Source organism: Heterodontus francisci, chromosome 14, assembly GCF_036365525.1.
Source record: "Heterodontus francisci isolate sHetFra1 chromosome 14, sHetFra1.hap1, whole genome shotgun sequence".
NCBI lineage: Eukaryota > Metazoa > Chordata > Chondrichthyes > Heterodontiformes > Heterodontidae > Heterodontus > Heterodontus francisci.
In genome coordinates this window covers 79,589,178-79,614,038 of record NC_090384.1, presented here as the reverse complement: position 1 = coordinate 79,614,038, position 24,861 = coordinate 79,589,178, and the positions used below count along the sequence as shown (strand labels likewise).

Sequence of the window (24,861 nt, the reverse complement as noted above, 5' to 3'; positions counted from 1 at the left end):
CTGGTATGGCTTATATGTGACACCAGACCCACAGCAATGTGGTTGATTCTTAACTGCCCTCTGAAATTGCCTAGCAAGCCACTCAGTTGTCAAGGGAAATTAGGGATAGGCAACAAATGCTGGCCTTGCCAGCGATGCCCATATTCCATGAGATAATAAAAAAAAACCCCTGGGAAGAAGATGAGACCAATGAACGAACAAACGAACTTCCTAAGAGGCTATAAATCAGCTATTACCACAAGCGTCCACAAAATGGGCAAAAAACTCATGACACTGGCAATTACTGGCTCATCAGTCTGTTGAGCTGCCGAGAAAAGCTGTTAGAGTCATCCCAAATCACCTCCAACATCACCTTGAGAGCACTGAACACAGAAATAGGAGCAGGCCATTTAGCCCCATGAGTCTGTTCTGTCATTCAATGAGATCATGGCTGATCCATGACTTCACTCTGTATTCCCACCTTTGCCCCACATACCTTAATAGTTCTTCAACTCAGGCCAAGCATAAAAGGCACCAGTTACAACCTGCTGTGGCTGTCAGAACACATTCTATAAGCTTTCGACAATAAAAGCTTCACACTGGTAGTGTTCCTGGATGTGGAGAAGACTTTTGAGAAAACCTTTACACAATGGTGTGAAATATGACATCTCCTACTTTGACGGCACTAGAGCATTGATTTGGTAGGCAGCATATTATCTAGAAGAGTGTACAGTTTGAGGTCAAATAGCAACTTCCACCTGGTTTTATCCAAATCATCTCAGTTCCAGATATCACTGCAGGATTTCCTCAGTGTAGTGTCCTAGGCCCAACCATCTTCAGTTGCTTCATCCATGACCTTCCCTCCATCAGAAGGTCAGAAGTGGGAATGTTTGCCGATGATTGCCCAATGTTCAGCACCATTCACAACTCCTCAGATAATGAAGCAGCCCAAGTCCAGATGCAGCAAGACCTGGACAACATCCAGGCTTGAGCTGATAAGCACAAGAAACCCAGCTGTCAATAATTAAAGTCGTAAAGTAGAAGTGTGCTGGGACACACCATCCTGACTTGGAAATATATCACCATTCCTTCACTATCTGTGGGTCAAAATCCTGGAACTCCCTCCCTAAGGACCCAAGGATTGCAGCAGAACAAGGGCAGCAAATACATGGGAACACCACCACCTGCAAGTTCCCCTCCAAGTCACACACCATCCTGGCTTGGAACTATATCGCTGCTCCTTTACTGTCGCTGGGTCAAAATCATGGAACTCCTTTCCTAACAGCACTGTGGATATACCTACCCCAAACGGACTGCAGCAGTTCAAGAAGGCAGCTCACCTCCACCTTCTCAAGGGCAGTTAGGGATGGGCAATAATTGCTGGCCTAGCCAGCGATGCCAACATCCCATGAACAAATAAAAAAAATGCAGGAGATTCCTAGCACTCATTTTCAACTCATATTAAGGCCTGGATTTTAACTTACCTGACCTGTTGGGAGGTAGGAGTTGTCGGAAAGGTCCATGGAAATCAGAAGTTGGGATTGCCCTAGATGTCAATGTTCAGCGCCCGGAAACCAGCCTGATTGACAGTCTTGCCTTCCGGTTGGATGAGGAACAAGTTGGTAGAGGCAGCAGGACCAGGTAAGTTCACGTTGGGGGGAGCGGTCTTGGTGGGAGATGGGGTGGATCCTGGGGGGGTGCATGTGGCGGGTATCAGTCTGGGTGGGGGCAATTCCAGAGGGTGGGGGGAAGGGAAATTGATTAGGGGTGCAGGAGGGGGGCAAGGTGGGGGGTGGGTGTCAGTTCTGGGTGGGAGCTCGATTGGGGAGTGGGGCAATCTCGGCGAGGTGTTTACCAGGACTGGGAGGTTGGGTGGTTGTGGGGTGGGGTTGGTGGTGGTTGGAGGCCTTGTGAGGAATTCTGACATTGGGAGGGGGTGGCGGGGGTTATGCATGCAGGGATGCTGGTTCCAGGAGGTAGGTGAAAAAGCACTCATCTCCTGAATCCGACAGCCCTTGCCTGGATGTAGCCTGAAGCACGAGTAACTCAGCTGTCCATAATTAAAGTTGAAAAGTAGAATAACAATGATCTCGCAGCCTCATTCTCATATTTAAAGTGCCTCTCACCTCAGTTAAAGCCAGAAGGAGGTGGGTTTAGGTCAGGATCCTGGTTAATAAGACTTTAAGCCCCCACCTGATCCAAACTCACCCGTTGATTTGGTTAAAATGTCCCCTTAAGAGTCTACAGATAATCCAAAACCAAATAGTAAGGACAGCATATCACTCCTTACACTTTATCTGCTCAAACTACCTGCACACCATTTGTAAATCTGAAGAATGGAACAAAGGCTTCTGAGGCTCATAGAAGGGTAACTGCATAACACAAGGACTAATCCATCACTATCAATTCTGATAGAGGAAGAACAGTGCACCTAGTCAATGAGCTTACAGTAGACCACTGACCTTGGCAACATATAATCATAGAGGAGATTCCTTTGCATGGCTTAACTGAGCCAGTGGCACTGAACTCCCCATAGGTGTCAAAATAGACTATTGCAAATGCAGAATATCCAATATAAAATTAATGTGGAAAGGTACTGCCTGTGTGGAGTTTGCAAGTTCTCCCTGTGTCTGCGTGGGTTTTCTCCGGGTGCTCCGGTTTCCTCCCACAAGCCAAAAGACTTGCAGGTTGATAGGTAAATTGGCCATTATAAATTGCCCCTAGTATAGGTAGGTGATAGGGAAATATAGGAACAGGTGGGGATGTTTGGTAGGAATATGGGATTAGTGTAGGATTAGTATAAATGGGTGGTTGATGTTCGGCACAGACTCGGTGGGCCGAAGGGCCTGTTTCAGTGCTGTATTTCTAATCTAATCTAAATAATGAACCCAAGGCCATTTTAAATAAGCTCCTAATGATGGTATCTTTAACTAAAATGGCAGTTGTTTTTGGCAGCAAGAATTTCTCCTATGTTGGCAAAGGCAACAACATTAAAAAAAAGACTTGCATTTATATAGGCACTTTTCATGGCCACTAGACATCTCAAAGCACTTTACAGCCAATAAAGTACAGTCACTGTTGTAATGTAGGAAACATGGCAGCCACTTTGTGCACATCACTTGGATTTCCAGAAGGCATTTGACAAGGAGCCACATCAAAGGTTACTAAAAAAAATAAGAACCTATGGTATAGGGGGTAACATATTAGCATGGCTAGCTAACAGGAAACAGACAGTAGGCATAAATGGGTCATTTTTAGGTTGGCAAACTGTAACTAGCCACAGGGATCATTGCTGGGGCCTCAACTATTTACAATCTATATCAATGACTTGGATGCAGGGCCAGGATGTATGGTAGCTAAATTTGCTGATGACACAAAGATAGGTGGGAGAGTAACTTGTGAAGAGGACATAAGAGGCTGCATTTTAAGAGTCCGCTGCCGAAGTAGGCGGCAAACGTACAAAAGTGCGCCCGCCCACACGAGCACCGTGTCACAGAGCCTCCGTGATTTCAAACGCGGCAGCTCATTTGCATGGCCACGGCGCCTGCCCCCGCCTCCCAATGGCATGGAGGGGAGGGTGAGTCGTTGCAGGCAATGGTGTCCGCCGCCAATGCACAGGCGCTGCCGCCATTTTTAAAGGGTTACAGCCCTAAATGGAGATTTAAAAATTAAAGGACCAGGTCAGTTGAATTACCAAAATGCAGAAATAAATTACCTTTAAATTCATTTTCCCACCACGGCACCCCCCCCCCCCCCCCCCAATGGCATCTCAAAACATTCTTGCCCTTTCTGCCCCCCACCCCCGCCCGCCCCTCCCACCCCCGGAATTCATGTATTAAGAATTTGACCTTTCACCCCCAAAGTTAGGTACCTTTGCCCTGTACCCCTTCCCGTCATTCCCCGACCAATCCTCAGCGATATTACCCCGCTCCCCCTACCGGACAGAGAAGAAATCCTCCTCCCCCCTCCCCACAGGTGTCGCCCCACATTTCCCTGAACGGGAATTTGAAGGCGCGACATTGTCGGTCGCCTAAATGAAGATCAGTGCAGCAATTAAGGAGGCAACATACTGAAATACACATTAAAATAGGGGTCCCGTCACCAAGCGGCAGTGTGGCCGCCACAAGGCCTCGCTGCCGCCGCCACCGAGATCGGCACCGGGCCTGCCACTGTCAAGGTAGGTAAGTGGAAAGGTGGGTAAGTGTGAACTTGTCCACTTTGCCCAGAAAAATAGGAAAGCAACATATTATTTAAATGGAGAGAGATTGCAGAACCCTGAGCTGCAGAGTGATCTGGGTGTCCTAGTACATGAAACACAAAAAGTTAGTGTGCAGGTACAGCAAGTAATTAAGAAGGCAAATACAATATTGTCGTTCATTGCAAGGGGAATGGAATATAAAAGTAGAGATGTTTTGCTACAGTTGTACAGGGCATTGGTGAGACCACATCTGGAGTATTGTGTACAGTTTTGGTCTTACTTTGGGCGGCACAGTGGCGCAGTGGTTAGCACCGCAGCCTCACAGCTCCAGCGACCCGGGTTCAGTTCTGGGTACTGTCTGTGTGGAGTTTGCAAGTTCTCCCTGTGTCTGCGTGGGTTTTCTCCGGGTGCTCCGGTTTCCTCCCACAAGCCAAAAGACTTGCAGGTTGGTAGGTAAATTGGCCATTATAAATTGCCCCTAGTATAGGTAGGTGGTAGGGAAATATAGGGACAGGTGGGGATGTGGTAGGAATATGGGATTAGTGTAGGATTAGTATATATGGGTGGTTGATGGTCGGCACAGACTCGGTGGGCCGAAGGGCCTGTTTCAGTGCTGTTTCTCTAAAAAAAAAAGGATATAATTGCATTGGAAGCAGTTTATAGAAGGTTCACTTGACTGATTCTTGGGATGAGAGGGTTAACTTAGGATAGGTTGGATAGGTTGTATTAATTGGAGTATAAAACAAGGTTGTCCAACCTTTTCAGATGGGGGGACGGTGCGGTGGGGGGGCCACTTTACAATTTCTGTTTTACATCGGGGGCCGGTGAGACAATTTCGGAAAGATAAAGGCATTAAAAACGTATCTTACTATTAATCAAAACAACAACAAATGTGCATTTTTGTGAGGAAGCTTTAAATGAGAAGATTAATTTATTGACTTGCTTTCTCATCACTGTGTTGGACACTGATTTAGTGAGATACCTGGCATTTTTTGCTTGCACACTTGTTGTATTCCAGATAAATGTCCATCTGTCAGGAGTAACCTTGATCACTCTCTCTCTCTGTCTCTCTCCCTCTCTGTCTCTCTCCCTCTCTGTCTCTCTCAGTCTATCTCTCCCCATGTTCCCCCTCTCTGTGTCCTTCCCTCTGTGTTTTCCCCCCCCATGTTGTTTTCCCCCTCTGTGTTGTTCCCATTCTCTATGTGTCGTCTCCCCCCCCCCGTGTCATCCTTATTCTCTGTGTCTCCCTCTCTGTCCCCCGCCTTTCTCTCTCTGTCCCCCCCCCCACCTTTCTCTCTCTGTTCCCCCCTCTCTCTGCCCACCCACCCCTCTCTCTCTCTGCCCTCTCTCTCTGCCGCCCTTCTCTCTCTGTTCCCCCCTTTCTCTCTCTCTTTCCCCCCTTTCTCTCTCTCTTTCCCCCCTCTCTCTCTCTCTTTCCCCTCTCTCTGTCTCTGCTCTTCCCCCTCTCTGTTTCCCCCCATCTCTCCATTAAAAGCTCGCCGGAAAACCCCGAATCTGTCCGAAGTTGGGAAATTGCTGTTCCCGATGTCAGCACCCGTCAGCTGTGAAACTGACAGCATGATTTTTTTTTTAAAGCCAGTCTGAAAGAAGAAGACAATGGAAAAATTCTCTGAAATCTGTGAAATACATCCGTGGGCCAGATGGAAACCATTGGCAGGCCGGATCCTGGCTCGCGAGCTGTATATTGGAGAACCCTGGTTTCGAAAGATGAGAGGTGATCTTATTGAAACATATAACATCCTGAGGGGACTTAACAGGGTGGATGTTGAAAGGATGTTTCCCCTTGTGGGAGAGACTAAAACTAGGGGGCACAGTTTAAAAATAAGGGGTCTCCCATTTAACACAGAGATGAGGAAAAATGTTTTTGCTCAGAGGGTTATGAGTCTGTGGAACTCTTTTCCCTGGAGAGCAGTGAATGCAGGGTCAGTGAATGTTTTTAAGGCAGAGGTAGACAGATTCTTTACAAACAAGGGAGTCAAAGGGTATCGGGGTAGGCAGGAAAATAGAGTTGAGTCTATGAACAGATCAGCCATGATCTTGTAGAATGGCTCCTAGTTCGTATCAAGCTCCCACAAATAGCAGTGTGATAATGATCAGGTAATCTGTTTTTGTGATGTTGTTTGAGGGATTGGCCAGGACACCAGAAATAACTCCTCTACTCTTCTTTGAAATGGTGCCATGGGATCTTTTACATCCACCTGAGTAAGCAGATGGGGCCTCAGTTTACGTCACCTCTGCAAGATGGCACCTCCACAGTTAGCACTCCCTCAGTACTGCAATGCAGTGTCAGATTTGATTGTGCTGAAGCTGTGGAGTAGGACCTGAACCCAAGACATTGTGACTTAGAGGTAAGAGTGCTACCAACTGAGCTACAGCTGACACTAATTAGATAGTGATGGTAACATCAGGCAGTGATGCCAATAACGAAATGCTGGTAATACAGCAAGAGCACAAAGAGAGCAGAGCAGAATTAGAGTGAGGAGCAGGCTCAAAGGCAGCAGTGTGGAATTATATTCATTTAATTGTTTTTTTTTTACTGTGGTCTGTATTTTTAATTGTATTTTTATTGAATTTATTTTTTAAATTGCATTTTGTTGCCGTCTGTCTTTTCATTGCTGTGTTTTTACTGCATTTTTTTCAATCAGTACTTTTTAATTGTCTTTTGTATATTGCAGTTAGTACTTTATTCTCTTGTTTACTGATATCAGTATTTTTGTTGCAGTTTGTTATTGTAATCAATATTTTTATTGCAATTTATTTTGTGCAGTCAATATTTTTATTTTTTTTTAAATTTCCCTTTACAATACAACTCCCAACATAACAATTTGCAGCTCAGAAGTTGTACATGTTGACAACTGATGAAAGAAAAGTAAGCTTGTTTACATCTTTGCACCTTTTTGGTCTGTGATCAATGAAGCATTGCTGTCCACAATGTTGTCCTCCTTGTATTTGTAGATATTTTAATTGCTTTAATTTGTTGGGCTCCTTTATAAGCATCTGAATGGCCAAAGAAGAGAGGGCATTTCTTCACCCAATCCTAATTGAATTATCGGACCTTCAGTTAAATATATTTATGAGGCATTCATCTCTTTCCAGTGCGAGTATGCTGCCTAAACTACAGCCCATTCGATAAAACGCTACAGGAGGGCCTCTGGCGCAAAGTCAGTGATTTCTCTTTTTCGGTTTTCATCCTGCTACTGCCCAGTACGCCAAAATGTGAGGTGGATGGGAAAGGGAAATTGGCCCCTATATATTTCACATACGCCCTCAGCTGTGCTTCTCCTGTTTTTCAGGAGGCAAGCTGAAAATACGTGAACAGGCTGTGGCCAGATACAATCATTACACTACTTTATAATGTGGAGTGTTATGTGGGAAAATGTGAACTTGTCCACTTTGGCAGGAAAAATAGAAAAGCAGTATACTATTTAAATGTAGAGAAATTGTAGAACTTGGTGGTACAGAGGAATCTGGGTGTCCTGGTGCATGAATCACAAAAAGTTAGAATGCAGGTACAGCAATTGATTAGGAAGTCAAATGGAATGTTGGCATTTATTGCAAGGGAAATCAAGTATAAAAGTAGGGAAGTTTTACTGCAGCTGTATAGGACCTTGGTGAAACCACATCTGAGTACTATGTACAGTTTTGGTCTCTTTATTTGGAAAAAGATATAATTGCATTAGAAGCAGCTCAGAGAAGGTTCACTCAACTCATTCCGGAGATGAAGGGCTTATCTTATGAAGAAAGGTTGAACTATACCCTTTGGTGTTTAGAAGAATGAGAGGTGATCTTATTGAAACATATAAGATCCTGAGGGGACTTGATAGAGTGGATGCTGGGAGGATGTTTCCTCTTGTGGGAGAGACTCTCAGAGGGTTGTTAGTCTGTGGCATTCTCTTCCACAGAAAGCAGTGGAAGCTGGGTCATTGAATTTATTCAAGGCTGAGTTAGATAGATTTTTGATAGACAAGGGAGTCAAGGGTTATGGGAGGCAGACAGGAAAGTGGAGTCGAGACCACAACAAGATCAACCATGATCTTATCAAATGGTGGTGCAGGCTCGAGGGGCCAAAACGCCTACTTCTGCTCCGAAGTCCTAAGTTTCTATGTCCTATGTTTAATTTAATGTACAGAATAAGTGTTAAGATCAAATCCCACTTAGTTCACTTAACTTCAAACCACTCCTCATGAATAAAAATTTAACCACTTTGCCTTACCACACATTAGCAGGTCGACTTGGATTTGATTTTGGTCCACCTTAGCATTGAAACAGATGAAGGCTTAGACAGACTTGACAGACATTAATCTTGCCTAGCTTTTTCTTGCCTTTCTTTCAAAAGACAATCCCGATTGACTGACCTTACATATGTCTCTTTGTCATTTTTCTCCCTGTGTTCCCAGCTGCTTTACCATTCAGGGATTCACTAGTAAGTATGTCAACTAAACTGTCAACTTCACTCTCAAGAGGAAATTATCAGCAGACAAATCTCTTCTGGGAGCCCAAGAATACCATCTCAAGTGGACAATAGTCTAAAGTGAGGATAATTGGCTCATTAAGAGATAAATCCATTCTTTGTCTAAGTGGCTATAACATATGGCTGCAAGGATGTTCAACCTTTCTGAACTCTCTTTAATTTTAAAAAACAAAACTTAAGCATAATCCATTTCCAAATCCTTTCTGTGTAAACATGGTGCATAAATCTCCAAAACATCACAGTTGCAAAAAAAGCAAATGTTCCTGCTGAATTTATTTTTTTCAGCAGCGATAATCTTTTTATTTAAAAAAGCAGGACATTCTACCCCCTAAACCGTCAGAAAACAGTGAAATAAATGGAAGCAAAGGGTTAACCCACCAGCAAAAATCTTTTTGCTGCCATCTTTATGGATTGGACACCTTGACAAATGTTTACAGACTCTTGGAATTTAGTAACTGTCTAAGCATTTAGGACAGTATTAGATAGTTTCCCTTTAAATGAAATAAATGCTGGAATACAAATAAAGCAGGATAGTGCATTTCATCAGGATGGGACATTCTATAATTACCTCACTAATTGTTCCTTTACAACTAGAGGATTATTTTAGTTGATTGGTTTTGCTGCAGGACAGTGTCCTATTGTGATAGTTTCAAAATGTTGTAAATTTTTAAGTGATTACCATTAACAATGGAATAGTACAATTTTAAAGCAGGTGCAGGAGCAGAGACCTGGGGATGTACCAACACAAGACATTGAAGGTGGCGGTCCTTGGCTTTATAAATAGAGGCATAGAGTACAAAAGCAAGGAAGTTATGCAAGTTAGGTCCCAGCTGGAATATTGTGCTCAATTCTGGGCAACACACTTTAGGAAGGATGTCAAGGCCTTAGAGAGGGTGAAAAGGAGATTTAATAGAATGGTATCAGGGAAGAAAGACTTCAGTAACATGGAGATACTAGAGAAACTGGGGTTGTCCTTCTTATAGCAGAGAAGGTTAAGCAGAGATTTGACAGAGGTATTCAAGATCTTGAAGGATTTGATAGAGTAAGTAAAGAGAAACTGTTTTCAGTGGCAGAATGGTTGATAACCAGTGGACACGGATCTATAGTGTTATGAGCGAGGCAGGAGGAGTGGACTCTTTATTCCAGTTCCACTTCTTCACTGGTCACAACATATATACAAATTTTTTTCCACTTACTGATATGGTCAATCATAGACTCTTTTTATCCCAGAATAAAATACACTAACCAGGTTTCTTTAATAAACAGCAACATTGTCAGTTTATTATAAAACAAGTCTTAACCAGTAATGTACCAAAGCATAAACACACAGATCGGAATATAAAAGATCCCGTTTTACCTTAGCCCCTCATGCACACACACACATACAACGGTTAATCAAAAAAAGAGATTTACTCTTTAGAGCTCTAGTACAAAAAAAAACCAAAATATGTTGGCCAAAATATATGCTAATTCTTGAAGAAAAAAGAGAATATATGAAAAGATGTCAGAAGTCCTTTTCTGGTTTGGCGTCTCAAATACATATAAACGGCTGTCACTGGGATCTTCCTAGAACAGTTCTTGTCAGGTGACATTGAAGTTTGGGCAGGCTTTCCAGGGAAAATGCAGTAACAGGGGTTTCAGGCAGTTTCTTACGGTGGCTTCTCAGCTTCTCAAGAGATGGAAAACTGGCAGGCTTTTTCAAAGAGCTGGAACAGACTGAGGTGAGGTTTGCTCCCTTGGCAAGTTTTCTCCAACTGTCTTTTCAAACCATTGTCCATATCCAAACTCACTGTCCAAAGCAAAACCAAAAACTGTGTCATAAAAGTCAAGCCTCCTGACCCCTATAAATCTTGAACTGTCACTTCTTTGTAAACATCTTTGCCCATGTCAAAAACAACCCCTGCTGGGTAAATATTTGAAAACAGGTGCCTTTCAGTAACTGTTTACAATCTAGACCTCTCAGTGATCCTTGTAAAAAAAATCCATGGACTCCTTTTCAGTTTTAAAACACAAATCCTCAAAATTTAACAAAAAGATGAAAGCATTCGTAACACTAGTCATTGGGAAATGAGAAAAGAAACATTTATGCAGATGATCTGGAATACATTACCTGAAAGGGTGTTGGAAGCAGATTTGATAATTTTCCAAAAGTGAGTTGGATAAATATTTGTATGGGAAAAATTTGCAGGGCTATGGGGAAAGGGCAAGACTTGGTACTATTTGTATTCCTTTTTCAAAGATCCAGCACAGGCATGATGGGCTGAATGAAATCCTTCTGTGCTGTATCATTCTATGATTCTGTGTATAACCAAGAAATACAGTTGGATGGAATGACTACTCTTTCAGGACTGCCTCTTAAGGGCCTGAGTGTGAGATTCTGACAAAAGAACTCTTATTAGTGGCTAGAGAGGTTGCATCCATTTTTCCTTTTCCATTCAGTGATCCTGGCAAGGACGTACAGAACTGAACCAACTGAGATAAGAATTGTGCCATCTTCCTCTATTGTATCCATACTCTAAACTTTTTATACATTTTATATTTCAAAATTCCTCAGTAATCAGTACGCCTGAAGCTGTCATTTTAGGTGGCTGTTAAAAATGTTGCATCCTTAACAGCAATGCTACCCCACTTCCTGACTGCTCATTCAGGCTCAATAAGACTGCATGCAACTTTGGCTTTCTGTTCAACTTAGAGCTGAGTTTCAAAGCCTGTATCCTACCCACTACCAAAAGCACCTGCTTTCAACTTCACAATATCACTCACCTCAGCTCCTGCTTTTATCCCAGTGCCGCCAAAACCCTTATCCATGCATTTTTCACCCCTAGACTTGACTTCTCCAAAATCTTTCCTGTCAGCCTCCAACCTTCACCCTTTGTAAACTCTTAAACGTTAAAAACTCATTACTTGCTAATCTACATTTTCCCCTATCCTCTAATGGATAGAATTTAAAATCCTCTTCCTATTCTTCTAATCCTTTCATGGCCTTATCCCATACTGCCGCTGCCTCTGTCACCACCTCCAGCCTTGCATCCTCTCCAGCATCCACCAGTTTACTGACTCAGGCCTCCTGTGCATCTGCTTACCTCTACTTCAAATCTGTAGCAGAACCCTCAGCCCTCACTCTTTTTAATTCCCTTCCAAACCCCTCCACATATCAACCTATTTCTTTTCCTCAAAATAAATCTGTGTGACAAAGCTTTTAGTCATCACACCTAATCCTCCCAAAAGAGCTCAGTGCCTGCTCCTTTTTCCGTTCTGTCAAGCTTCACTGAGCGTTTTTCTACCCTATGGTAGTTCTTTAATGTTCCCATACATTATGGACAGGGAGGATCTGCATGAAAACTGGATAAAAACAGACTAAAACACCCATCTAAAATTTATAGGACAGAAATAATGGGCTGAATTTTTGGGGCCCCCCAAAGTTAGAAACGGAGGTAGGGGGACCCCAAAAAATACCAGTGCTGGGTGGCTTGTTAATGTCGAGGCACTGATCCTGGTGCTGGGATTAATCACCAGATGGGGGAGGCCGGGACAGGAATCCCACTCTCCTCCCCATTGAGGCCAATTAAACTTGTTAACGAGATCATTTAGAGCTTGTTGAAGGGGGATAGTGCAATATTTAAAGAGACAAATGGGTTTTGGAAGATGTCTGTTTCTGAATAGCTGAGGGAAGCCAGGAATGCAGTGGGGAGCCAGTCATGGCTGCCCCAGAGCATCACCCCAGGCCATAAGAGGATCAGTAGAACAAGAGGGGACTGGGCACTTGGTAAAGGGGTACACAGGTGGCAGGGAGAGTGGGAACTCAGCGTCTGGGCTTTGAGTGTGGTCGTCACCTTCCCAGGCATCGGGGGGACAGAAGAGCAGGGAGCAGGGCTGCCAATCCAGAAGGAAAGCTGCAGCTGGCAATGGGGGCATGAATGTCAGATTTTGGGCCCAGTGGTGATGAGGAGAACACCCTTCACAGAAAGGGCAGAACCCCAGGCATCAGGAGGGCACAGGAAAGAAAAGCAATGGAGGCCAAACCTTCAACACAGGATTGACCGCCAAAGACGGAGCTACCTGGGGGCAACCGAGAACCAGTGCTACAAGAGACTACAACTCTTCAGACAGATGGTCACAAACGGAGAGACAGTGGAATAATGGTGATGTCACTAAACTAGTAATTCAGAGGCCTGGGCTAATGTCCTGGGGACATGGGTTTGAATCCCACCACGGCAGAAAGTGGAATTTGAATTCAATTAATTAATAATTGAATACAAAAGTAGGGAGGTTATGCTTCAGCTATACAGGGCATTGCTAAGACCACATCTGGAGTACTGTGAACAGTACAGGTCTCCTTATTTAAGGAAGCATGTAAATGCGTTGGAGGCAGTACAGAGAAGGTTTACTAGACTAATACCTGGAATGGGCGGGCTGTCTTATGAGGAAAGATTGGACAGGCTAGGCTTGTATCCGCTGGAATTTAGATGAGCAAGAGGCAACTTGATTGAATCATATAAGATCCTGAGTGGTCTTGACAGGGTGGATGAGGAAAGGATTTTTCTCTTGAGGGAGAATCTAGAACTAGGGGTCACTGTTTAAAAATAAGGGGTCGCCCATTTAAGACAGAGGTGAGGAGAAAATTTTTTTCTCAAAGGGTCGCGAATCTTCCGAATTTTCTTCCTCAAATGGCGATGGAAGCAGAGTCTTCAAATATTTTTAAGGCAGAGGTAGATAGATTCTTGATAAGCAAGGGGCTGGAAGGTTATTGGGGGTAGGAGGAAATGTGGAGTAATCAGTTCAGCCATGAACTTATTGAATGGCAGAGCAGGTTCGAAGGGCCGAGTGGCCTACTCCTGCTCCTAATTCATATGTTCGTATGTAAAAAAAGAAATCTGGAATTGAAAGCTAGTCTCAGTAATGGTGCCATGCAACTGTCATCGATTGTCATAAAAATCCATCAGGTTCACTAATGTCCTTTGGAGAAGGAAATCTGCTGTCCTTACTTGATCTGGCCTACATGTGACTACAGACCCACAGCAATTTGGTTGACTCTTAAATGCCCTCTGAAATGACCTAGCAAGCCACTCAGTTGTACCTAACTACTACAAAGTCAATGAGGAATGAAACCGGACGAACCACCCAGCATCAACCTAGGCACCGGTAACGACAACGCAAACCCAGCCCTGTTGACCCTGCAAAGTGCTTCTTACTAACATCTGGGGGCTTGTGCCAAAGTTGGGAGAGCTGTCCCACAGACTAGTCAAGCAATAACCTGACATATTCATACTCACCAATCAAACCTTACAATGTCCCAGACACCGCCATCGCCATTCCCAGGTATCTCCTGTCCAACGGGCAGGACAGACCCAGCAGAGGTGGTGGCACAGTGGTATACACTCGGGCAGGAGTTGTCCTGGGAGTCCTCAACATCGACTCGAGAGCCCATTAAGTCTCAAGGTATCAGATCAAACATGGGCAAGGAAACATCCTGCTGATTACCACCTATTGCCCCCCCCCCCCCTCAGCTGATGAATCAGTACTCCTCCATGTTGAACAGCACTTGGAGGAAGCATTGAAGGTAGCAAGGGCGCAGAATGTACTCGGTGGGGGACTTCAGTGTCCACCACCAAGAGTGGCTCCGTAGCACCACTACTGACTGAGTTGGTCAAGTCCTAAAGGACATAGCTGCGAGGCTGGGTCTGCAGCAGGTGGTAGGGGTGACCACCGCACAGTCCTTGTGGAGACAAAGTCCTGTCTTCACATTGAGGATACCCTCCATCGTGTTGTGTGACACCACCGCCGTGCTAAATGGGATAGATTTCGAACAGATCTAGCAATGCAACACTGAGCATCCATGAGGCACTGTGGGCCATCAGCAGCAGCAGAATTGTACTCAAGCTTAATCTGTAACCTCGTGGCCCGGCATATTCCCTACTCTACCATTACCCTCAAGCCTGGGGACCAACTCTGGTTCAATGAATAGTGCAGGAGAGCATGTCAGGAGCAGTACCAGGCATACCTCAAAATGAGGTGTCAACCTGGTGCAGCTACAACCCAGGACTACCTGCGTGCCAAACAGCATAAGCAGCATGAGATAGACAGAGCTAAGCAATCCCATTACCAGCGGATCAGATCTAAGCTCTGCAGTCCTGCCAAATCCAGTTGTGAATGGTGATGGACAATTAAACAACTGACAGGAGGAGGTGGCTCCACAATTATCCTCATCCTCAATGATGAGGGAGCCCAGCACATTAGTGCAAAAGATAAGGCTGAAGCATTTGCAACAATCTTTAGCCAGAAGTGCCGAGTGGATGATCCATCTTGGCCTCCTCTTGAAGTCTCCAGCATCACAGATGCCAGTCTTCAGCCAATTTGATTCACTCTGCGTGATATCAAGAAACAACTGAAGGCACGGAATACTGCAAAGGCTATGAGCCCTGACAACATTCCAGCAATAGTACTGAAGACCTATGGTCTAGAACTTGCCACGCCCCTAGCCAAGCTGTTCCAGTACAGCTACAACACTGGCATCTACCCGGCAATGTGGAAAATTGCCCAGGTATGTCCTGTACACAAAAAGCAGGACAAGTCCAACCCTGCCAATTACTGCCCTATCAGTCTGCTCTCAATCATCAGTAAGGTGATGGAATGTGTCATCAACAGTGCTATCAAGTGGCACTTACTTAGCAATAGCCTGCTCAGTGATGCTCAGTTTGGATTCCATCCAGGTCACTCAGCTCCTGGCCTCATTACAGCCTTGTTTTGAACATGGACAAAAGAGCTGAACTCAAGAGATGAGGTGAGAGTGACTGCCCTTGACATCAAGGTTGCATCTGATTGAGTGTGGCATCGAGGAGCCCTAGCAAAACTGGAATCAATGGGAATCAGGGGGAAAACTCTCCGCTGGTTGGAGTCATACCTATCGAAAAGGAAGATGGCTGTGGTTATTGGAGGTCAATCATCTCAGTTCCAGGACATCACTGCAGAGGTTCCTCAGGGTAATGTCCTAGGTCCAACCATCTTCAGCTGCTTCATCAATGACCTTCCTTCAATCATAAGGTCAGAAGTAGGGATGTTCGCTGATGACTGCACAATGTTCAGCACCATTTGTGACTCCTCAGATACTGAAGCAGTCCATGTAGAAATGCAGCAAGACCTGGACAATATCCAGGCTGGGCTGATAAGTAACATTTGCACCACACAAGTGCCAGGCAATGACCATCTCCAACAAGAGAGAATAAAACCATCTTCCCTTGACATTCAATGGCATTACAATCGCTGAATCCCCCACTATCAACATCCTGGGCGTTACCATTGACTAGAAACTGAACTGGAGTAGCCATATAAATACTGTGGCTACAGGAGCAGGTCAGAGGCTAGGAAGCCTGCAGCAAGTAACTCACCTCCTGGTTCACCAAAACCTGTGCACCATCTACAAGGCATAAGTCAGAAGTGTGATGGAATACTCTCCACTTGCCTGGTTGGCTGCAGCTCCAACAACACTCAAGAAGCTCGACACCATCCAGGACAAAGCAGGCCCGCTTGATTGGCACCCCATCCACAAACATTCACTCCTTCCACCACCGACGCACAGTGGCAGCAGTGTGTACCATGTAGAAGATGCACTGCAGCAACGCACCAATGGTCCTTAGCACCTTCGAACCCATCCCGTCTACCACCTAGCAAGACAAGGGCAGCAGATGCATGGGAACATCACCACCTGCAAGTTCCCCTCCAAGCCACACACCATCCTGACTTGGAACTATATTGCTGTTCCTTTACTGTTGCTGGGTCAAAATCCTGCAACTCCCTTCCTAACAGCACTGTTGGTGTACCTACCCCACATGGACTGCAGCGGTTCAAGAACGCAGCTCACCGCCACCTTCTCAAGGGCACTTGGCTCCTCCAAGTGTGCGCTCATTTTGCTGGCAGCTAGCGTGACTCCTTCAACCTCCAGCAGTCTAGGCTGCCGCAGATTTTCACTCCAACACCAAAAGTGCGTGGATGGATCCTAGGCACAAGAGAAATCCCTTGAAGAGGTGGCTATTGGCCCCTCTAAGGGAGCTCCAGACAGAACCACAGAGGCAATACAACCAATTCCTCCTGCTCAGTCGGACAACCATTGGCAGGTCATTGGGCTTCTGAAGATGCGATTCCGGTACCTGGACCAGTCGGGTGCCCTCCAATACCCTCCTACAAGGGTCTTGGTCATTGTAGTAATCTGCTGCCATAGAACCATAGAACAATTACGGCACAGTAGGAAGTCATTCAGTCCGTCGTGACCGCGCGGCCGAAGAAACTCGCTTCCCAATCTAATCCCACTTTCCAGCACCTGGTTCGTAGCCTAGCAGGTTCCCGCACTCCAGGTGCATGTCGAGGTATTACATGGCTCTCCAGGAAGGTGAGGCCCTGGAAGGAGACAGCTCATCGGGGGAGGAGCAGGAGAACAGGGTGAAAGAAGAGAAGGAATTGGAGGTGGTGGGAGATGACACTGAACAGAGAGCTGCCTTTGCTGCATGATGAGATGGCCTCCTCCTGTCATCCTCTGGGAAGAGGACCTCCTCCTCTCTCTCACGGCCTCCAGAATTAGATACAGGTCAGCATCGATGAATCCAGGGTCTGCCTTGCCCGGGTGCTAGGTCTGTTGTGACATCTCACTTCTCTCTGGTGAAGTGGAATGCTTTGGCACAAACTGCAGATTTCCTCCTCAGGACAACCAGCAGCCTCAAAGATTGTGCTGTGGGGTCCCACACTCCATCTGACCCAGCTCCCTTCCTGCCCCCACTGGTTCTAAGTGGTCAGGAAACCCGTCTCGATATCAATTAAGGGCTCACCCCTGTAAAAATCCGAACTTTAATCAGTTTCCCACTGGAATTGGGTTTCTGACCCAAAAACAGACCCAGCTCCTGTTTCCTGCCTCCGTGGTGAAAATTCAGCCCAATAATCAATACCAGAGAGGAATTTCAAAGCTTCAGTCAAATTTTGGATTCACTAGCTGGAATATCTGGTTACAGCTTTGTTCTCATGATTTATAATGCCATCCAAATACTTTGATTTACATACTGCCTTGTACTCACAGCCAGATATTCATTATTCTATATTTAATGCAAGGAAAAAATTTTTAAAGTGGCAGTTATTATAAAAACACCAACATTACTCAGTCAGTAGAAACAAATGGTATTACTTTTTCTTTTCGAGCAGTGTGTATATTCTGTGCTGGAAGGAATAATGCAAACACTTAAGAGACAGAACTGCAGAGACTGAGAACCTGTGACACTGTGAACTAATCGATGATGTTTGTGAGCCTCAGTGTTAAGATCTGATCCTGCATGGGAAATGTAACTTTTCTATGGTCATAATTGTGTAAAATGAAGTCACATATAGGATATCAGAAAGCTCTTGCAATATAAACTTCATCCAGTTGTGGTCATCGTTATGGCTTTTGGGTTGTTGATAAAACATCATTATCACTAATTTTAGTGCATATCATAGTATATTTCCACATGTAGCCACTTGTGTAGTAAATATAGCAGACACTCTCAATTAACTAGTCAGTATTTTCCAATCAAGGAATTCAGATTATGTTTCTCATCCATACTAGTATGATGTTGAGTTTTCATTGCAAATATGTTCTTACTGTATTGTGCCATTTCTGTCTCAGTTAATATGTAAAGGCATGATATAGAACCTGGAAAAACACTGGACTGAATTTTACCAGCCCTCTGGAGATGGGCTGGGAGGCGAGAGGCCTTGTAAAATGACGGCAGAAGGCATCAGGAGGGAAGCCTGACGTCTTCGCGCTGCAACAGGACAGGAATGGCGAGCAACCAATTAATGCAATTAATTGGCCAATTAACGGCCACTTGCCGCCCCTGCCGGCATTTTACTGGCATTGGGAAGGGCCTCCGCCATGTGGGGAGACCACCAGGTATAGCAAGGCAGCCTCCCATCAGTTCTGGGGTAGGGGGGGCTTTCCTTTATGGCTGCTCCATGGCCCATGGAGGGACGCCCGCTGGCAATGGCCGCCCCTGTGGCTCTGAAACCACTGCTGGAGGTAGCCAGGGTCTGCCTGCTCTGTCAGTGGCCCTGCTGAGGCTGCCAAGCTGCCGGCCTTCTGATTGGGCAGGCAACACTGAGAGGTGGGCCATCGTCCTGAATTGAGATTACTTTCTTTTCTGTAAAATCCAGTCCATTGGATCACTGATCTAATGTAGGACCTGTGGGTTTCTTGTACTGTTGAATTACAAAAGCATTTGCTACTTTGTGCATACCAACAGATGTTTGGAGAAGCTAGGTTGTGTAGTTTGATACAGAATTTTAGTGCTGTAGTAGGGAAATAAAATCCTAATTTAACTGTGTAATTTAATGTCTCAGAATTTTTTGACCGAAGATCACTTGTAAAAGAACCTGTAATTGGTGTATTTTATACTTATGAGCAGATAGTATCCTTCACAACTTCTCTCAGATGCAAAAACAGTTTCTTTTGGTACAGAAATGTTACTACTGTTCAATAAGGATTAATGGCTGTCAGCAGGCATCCTGTTCTCTTTAATGCTGCATTCCAAAGAATACGCTTTTTTTTTCTTATGATTGTTGGATTATTTTAAGTTTGACCATATCAGTGATAGAGAGGCTAATGAATAAGAGAACATGGATGAACACAAGGAGAGGGAAGGAAACCTGCCGTCTTTACCCAGGCGACTCCACTCCCATACCAATGTGGCTGACTCTCAACTGCCCTCCGAAGTAACCTAGCAAGTCACTTAGTTCTTTAACAAACTGCATCCACATGTTCCTAGCCCACAAACTATTGCACTCTTGTCAACCTGATTGAAAAGCAGATCAGATCTCGATGAAAACCAACAGCTTCCAGAGACTATTTGTTTTCACTTAGAACATAAGTACATAAGAACATAAGAAATAGGAGCAGGAGTAGGCCATTCAGCCCCTCGAGCTTGCTTCACCATTCAGTAAGATCATGGCTGATCTGATTGTGGCCTCAACTCCACTTTGCTGCCTGCCCCCTGCCTCCCCATGACCCTTGACTCCCCTGTAGATCAAAAGTCTGTCTAACTCAGCCTTGAATATATTCAATAACCCAGCTTCCACTGCTCTCTCAGGTAGGTAATTCCAAAGATTAACAACACTCTAAAAGAAGAAATTCCTCCTCATCTCCATTTTAAATGAGAGACCCCTTATTCTGAAACTGTGTCCCCTCGTTCTAGATTCACCCACTATGGGAAACATCCTTTCAGCATCTACCCTGTCAATCCCCCTCAAAATCTTATATGTTTTAATAAGATTACCTTTCATTCTTCTAAACTAAAATGAGTTTAGACTGTTACGACCAGATGAGAAAGGGGTCTAGGGTTCCCTCTCAGCCTTCACCGGGTCTTACCGTAACAGAGTTTTATTTTTAAACACACTGTATTTTTAGCTCCCCCTCAGTGAATCCTTGTTCGCTAACTTCCAATTATAAGGCAAAGAAACTAGCCAACCAGGTTTACTTTGGTTTAAAGAAAAAAGGTTGAACTTTATTAAACTTAAACTCTAGTTCGGTTAAAGGCTACGGATATGTGATGCTTCCATGCTAGCATGCATTCATGATACACACATGCAGACAGAGACAGAAAACAGCAGAAGAAATAAAGTGGAAAAGTTTGAGGCAACATCTGAAGATGGTTTTGGTTACTGTTCTTCGAGCTCACTGTAAAGTCCTTGATTGTAGGTAGGTGTTGCTTTTTGTTGGGGCCCAGTATTCTTCTTAAACCTTGTTCGATGTAGGAAACTTTTCTCTCTTGAAGTTCATGTGCCCTCAGTGGGTCCAGAGGTTTGTGAGAAAGAAATGGGAGCAAACAGGAGAGGTCTTCTCACTCTAGGAGCCAACAGTCTTCAGTTCAAAAACACTGTGGCTAGTTCAAAAAACCATGGACCAGCCAGTTGGTCATTTGACCAGCTGGTTTAACCAGTCCTGGCTTTTGTGGATTGTATCACCTTAGCAGTCTCTGGAATGCTCTTCCTTACACCTTCAATGTCTGGTGATCAAAATCCATTGTGGGTGGAATGTGTCAGGGAATGGTCCTTTGTCTCCACAAGCACTATCTGTTAATATGCAATTGTAACAGGCTTTCTCTTCTGCCCAGCAACAGTTTGAAATCAATGTTCATGTGACAAAATTAATATGCCTCATTCTTGGCAGGTGGGGCCTGCATGACAGGACCCAACCTGTTCAACCTTTCCTCATAAGACATCCCCTTCATCCCAGGAATCAACCTAATGAACCTTCTATTAACTACCTCCAATGCAAGTATATACCTCCTTAAATAAGGAGACCAAAAATGTATGCAGTACTCTAAGTGTGGTCTCACCAGTGCCCTGTACAGTTGTAGCAAGACTTCCCTACTTTAAAACTTCATCCCCCTTGCAATAAAGGCCAATATTCCATTTGCCTTCTATGCTGTACCTTTTTGTTAACTTTTTATAATTCATGTACAAGCGCATCCAGTCCCTCTGTACTGCAGTATCCTACCTACAGTGTCTTGCCATTTAAATAATATGCTACTTTTCTATTTTTCCTCACAACGTGGATAACCTCACATTTTCCCACATTATATTCCATCTGCCAAATTTTTTGTCCACTCACTTAGCCTATCTATATCCCTTTGCAGACTCTTTGTGTCCTCCTCACAACTTGCTTTCCCACCTATCATTTTATCGTCGGCAAATTTGGCTACAATACACTCCATCCTTTCATTCAAGTCATTAAAATAGATCATAAATAGCTGAGGCCCCAATACTGATCCCTGTGGCACCGCCACTAGTTACAGTTTGCCAATCTGAAAATGAACCAATTTATCCCAACTCTTTGTTTCCTGTTAGTTAGCCAATCCTCTATCCATGTTAATATATTACCCCCAACACCATGAGCTCTTATCTTGTGCAGCAACATTTTATGTGGAACCTTATTGAATGCCTTTTGGAAATCCACATACACTACATCTACTGGTTCCCCTTTATCTACCTGGCTTGTTACAACCTCAAAGCACTCTAATAAATTTGTCAAACACGATTTCCCTTTCATAAAACCATGTTGACTCTGCTTGATTGTGTGCAGAATATGATTTTCTGAATGTCCTGCTACTACTTCCTTAATAATGAATTCTGACATTTTCCCAATGACAAATGTTCGACTAACTGGCCTACAGTTTCCTGCTTTCTAGCTCCCTCCTTCCTTGAATAGAGGCATTACATTTGCAATTTTCAAATCTGCTGGGACCTTTCCAGGATCCAGGGAATTTTGGAAGGTTACAACCAATGCATCCACTATCTCTGCAGCCACTTCTTTTAAGACCCTAGGATGCAGGCCATCAGATCCAGGGGATTTGTCAGTCTTTAGTCCCATTAGTTTTCCTAGTACTTTTTCTGTGGTGATAGTGATTTTTGCAAGTTCCTCCCTCCCTTTTGCCCTTTGATTTTCTACTATTCTTGGGATGCTTTTTGTGTCTTCTACATGAAGACAGATACAAAATAGTTGTTCAAGGTCTCCACCATGTCCTTGTTTCCCAGTTTCTTCCTCTAAGGGACCAACATTTACTTTAGCTACTGTCTTGCGTTTTATATACTTGTAGAAGCTCTTGCTCTCTATTTTTATATTTCTTACTAGTTTGCTCTCAAATTCTAATTTCTCCCTCTTTATTTTTTCAGTCATTCTTTGCTGGTTTCAAAAATTTTCCCAATCTTCTGGCCTGTCACTAATCTTCACAGCATTGTACACCTTTTCTTTAAATTTGATATCATCCTAACATCCTTAGTTAGGCACAGATGGTGCATCCTTCTCGTAGCGTCTTTCCTTCTCAGTGGAATATATCTTTGTTGAGATTTATGAAATATCTCCTTAAATGTTTACGACTGCTTATCTACTGCTTTACCATTTAACCTATTTTCTCAGTCTACTTTAGCCAACTCTGTCTTCATACCTTTGTAATTGCCTTCATTTAAGACACTAGTTTCAGGCCCAAGTTTCTCACCCTCAAACTGAATGTGAAATTCTATCATGTTATGATCGCTCTTGCCTAGAGGATCCTTTACTGTGAGGTCATTAATTAATCCTGTCTCATTACACATTACCAGGTCTAAAATAGCCTGTTCTCTGATTGGTTCCACAACGTATTGTTCGAAGAAACTGTCCCAAATACACCATGGAAGCCCATCCCAACGGAACAGCTCTCTCTTTCCCCAGTATGGTGCCAGTGCCCCATGAATTGAAACCCATTTCTCCTGCACCAATCTTTGAGCCACTAATTCTGATCTTTTTGACCCTATGCCAATTTGCTCGTGGCGCAGGTCATTAATCCAGAGATTATAATCTTTGTGGTTCTTTTTAATTTTGTCTCTTTCTGCTCATATTCCCTTAGCAGAACCTCTTTGTTACTCTTACCTATGTAGTTGGTGTCCACGTGGATCATGACCACATAAACACTTTCCAAGTACCTCTCCAGCCCCGAGGAGATGTCCTTAACCCTGGCACCGGGCAGGCAATACAGCCTTCAGGACTCACGCTCTTGGCTGCAGAGGACAATACCTATCCCCCTAACTATACTGTCCACTACTACTACTACATTCTTTTCCAGTCCCTCAACATGAATGGCCCCTGTACCACAGTGCTGTGGTCAGTTTGCTCATCCTTTCTGCAGTCAACACAGGAAAATGGGTGAAATGCAGTTTTGCATTGCTGAAAGAAAACAGCCTTAAGCAATTGTGCTGAGATCTTACAGATTTCTGATTAAAGAAATGCTTTAAATATAAATGTCCTTAGCAGTCTTTTGAGTATTTTATTTCAGGGGAGTAAATCTTAATGTCTCCACCAAGTATTGTGTTGATTTCTCGCAATTATCTGTTAATAAGCTGGTTCACAAGACGAGTTCGAAACATGTGTAAAAGTGAGCACAGTTAACTTCTGGCTAAACTGAGCATTCTACCACTGATGGCAAATAACTAATGTTCTTTCAATTTAATACATGCCAATCATGATTCATATTGTAGACCTTTGGTACATGTAACAAACTATCATCTATTCTAGATTTATCCAGAAATGACTTGATAATTTCGTATGATTTTATTTCAGATTTGTTGACAGTGAAGGAGTACCATTCCTTACTTCAGCTTATTTGTCAAGACTTTCCAATGGATCTTTCCCAGAAAGCAGCAAGGTAAAAAGATTTGCTCTGTTTAGCAAACCTGACTGATAATGCATTTTCTGAACTAGGGAAATACAGTCCAGTACTGATTTCAGAGAGCGTTGAGGAGGAAGGCATTTCTTCTTTTGTCACAATTTCTTACTCTTGCAAACTCAGGTTGATTATACAGTCCTCAGTAGTTTTACAAAATCAGTTTGTTAAACTGGTATAATTGTTTTTGTGTTATTTTCCCAAAATTTGTTTTAATTTGTACCAGTGGAATTGCACCTGTATGTTAAAGGCTATCTTGCCAGCCACAAAAGCTGTTTCGCTCAGTCAAGCACCATGAGCACCACAGCTATAAAGCATTCTGCGTTTCAAGCCTCAAGGAGCAGCAGCCTTCGTGTATGTAATTTGCTGTGGAATGCCACACTTTGTTTCAGTACTTCAGAACAACATGTTACAATGTTAGTACATGCCTTACACATTTTAATGATGAAGTAGAGGACTTATCATTTCTATCTGAATGTGTTCAACAGGACAGGTGTGAAATACTTTACACTTAAAAATTGTTGTATTAACAGTGTATTAATAGCCCGTTGGAATGATCTTTAATATTGGGGACAGCTAGAAAACTACTTTGATACAGTAACAATCTTCCCAAAAAGCAGTAAAGCATGGTCAGTTCCCCACGTGATGGCCCAGATTTTGAGTCCCACGGCATCCCTGACAGTGGGACCAGAAGTTGGCGTAACTTCCACTTCCGCCATTTTTCCCATATCACATGCAATTCTGTATGTAAATGAATGTTGGGGCGACTGACACAAGAGACACATGTGATCACATGTGGTGGGGACAGCTCTTCATTGGTGGAACCTGCGGTCACTCAGTCAAGCACCATGAGCACCACAGCTATAAAGCATTCTGTGCTTCAAGCCTCAAGGAGCAGCAGCCTTCGTGTCATGTAAGTCTCTTCAGAGTTACCAAAACTAAATCTTTCTTATTTGTGTCTCTCTCTCCTCCTTCCTTTCTGA

The 24,861-nt window shown here is 43.9% G+C and overlaps 1 protein-coding gene across 1 annotated transcript in view; it reads left to right on the top strand.

The window, feature by feature from the left end:
* cstpp1 (centriolar satellite-associated tubulin polyglutamylase complex regulator 1) overlaps positions 1-24,861 on the top strand; it is a 458,657-nt gene that overhangs the window by 325,474 nt on the left and 108,322 nt on the right. Inside the window, exon 4 of the mRNA XM_068046902.1 lies at positions 23,776-23,860. Within this exon, the coding sequence (XP_067903003.1) occupies positions 23,776-23,860 (85 nt within the window). The remainder of the gene's footprint in view (positions 1-23,775; positions 23,861-24,861) is intronic.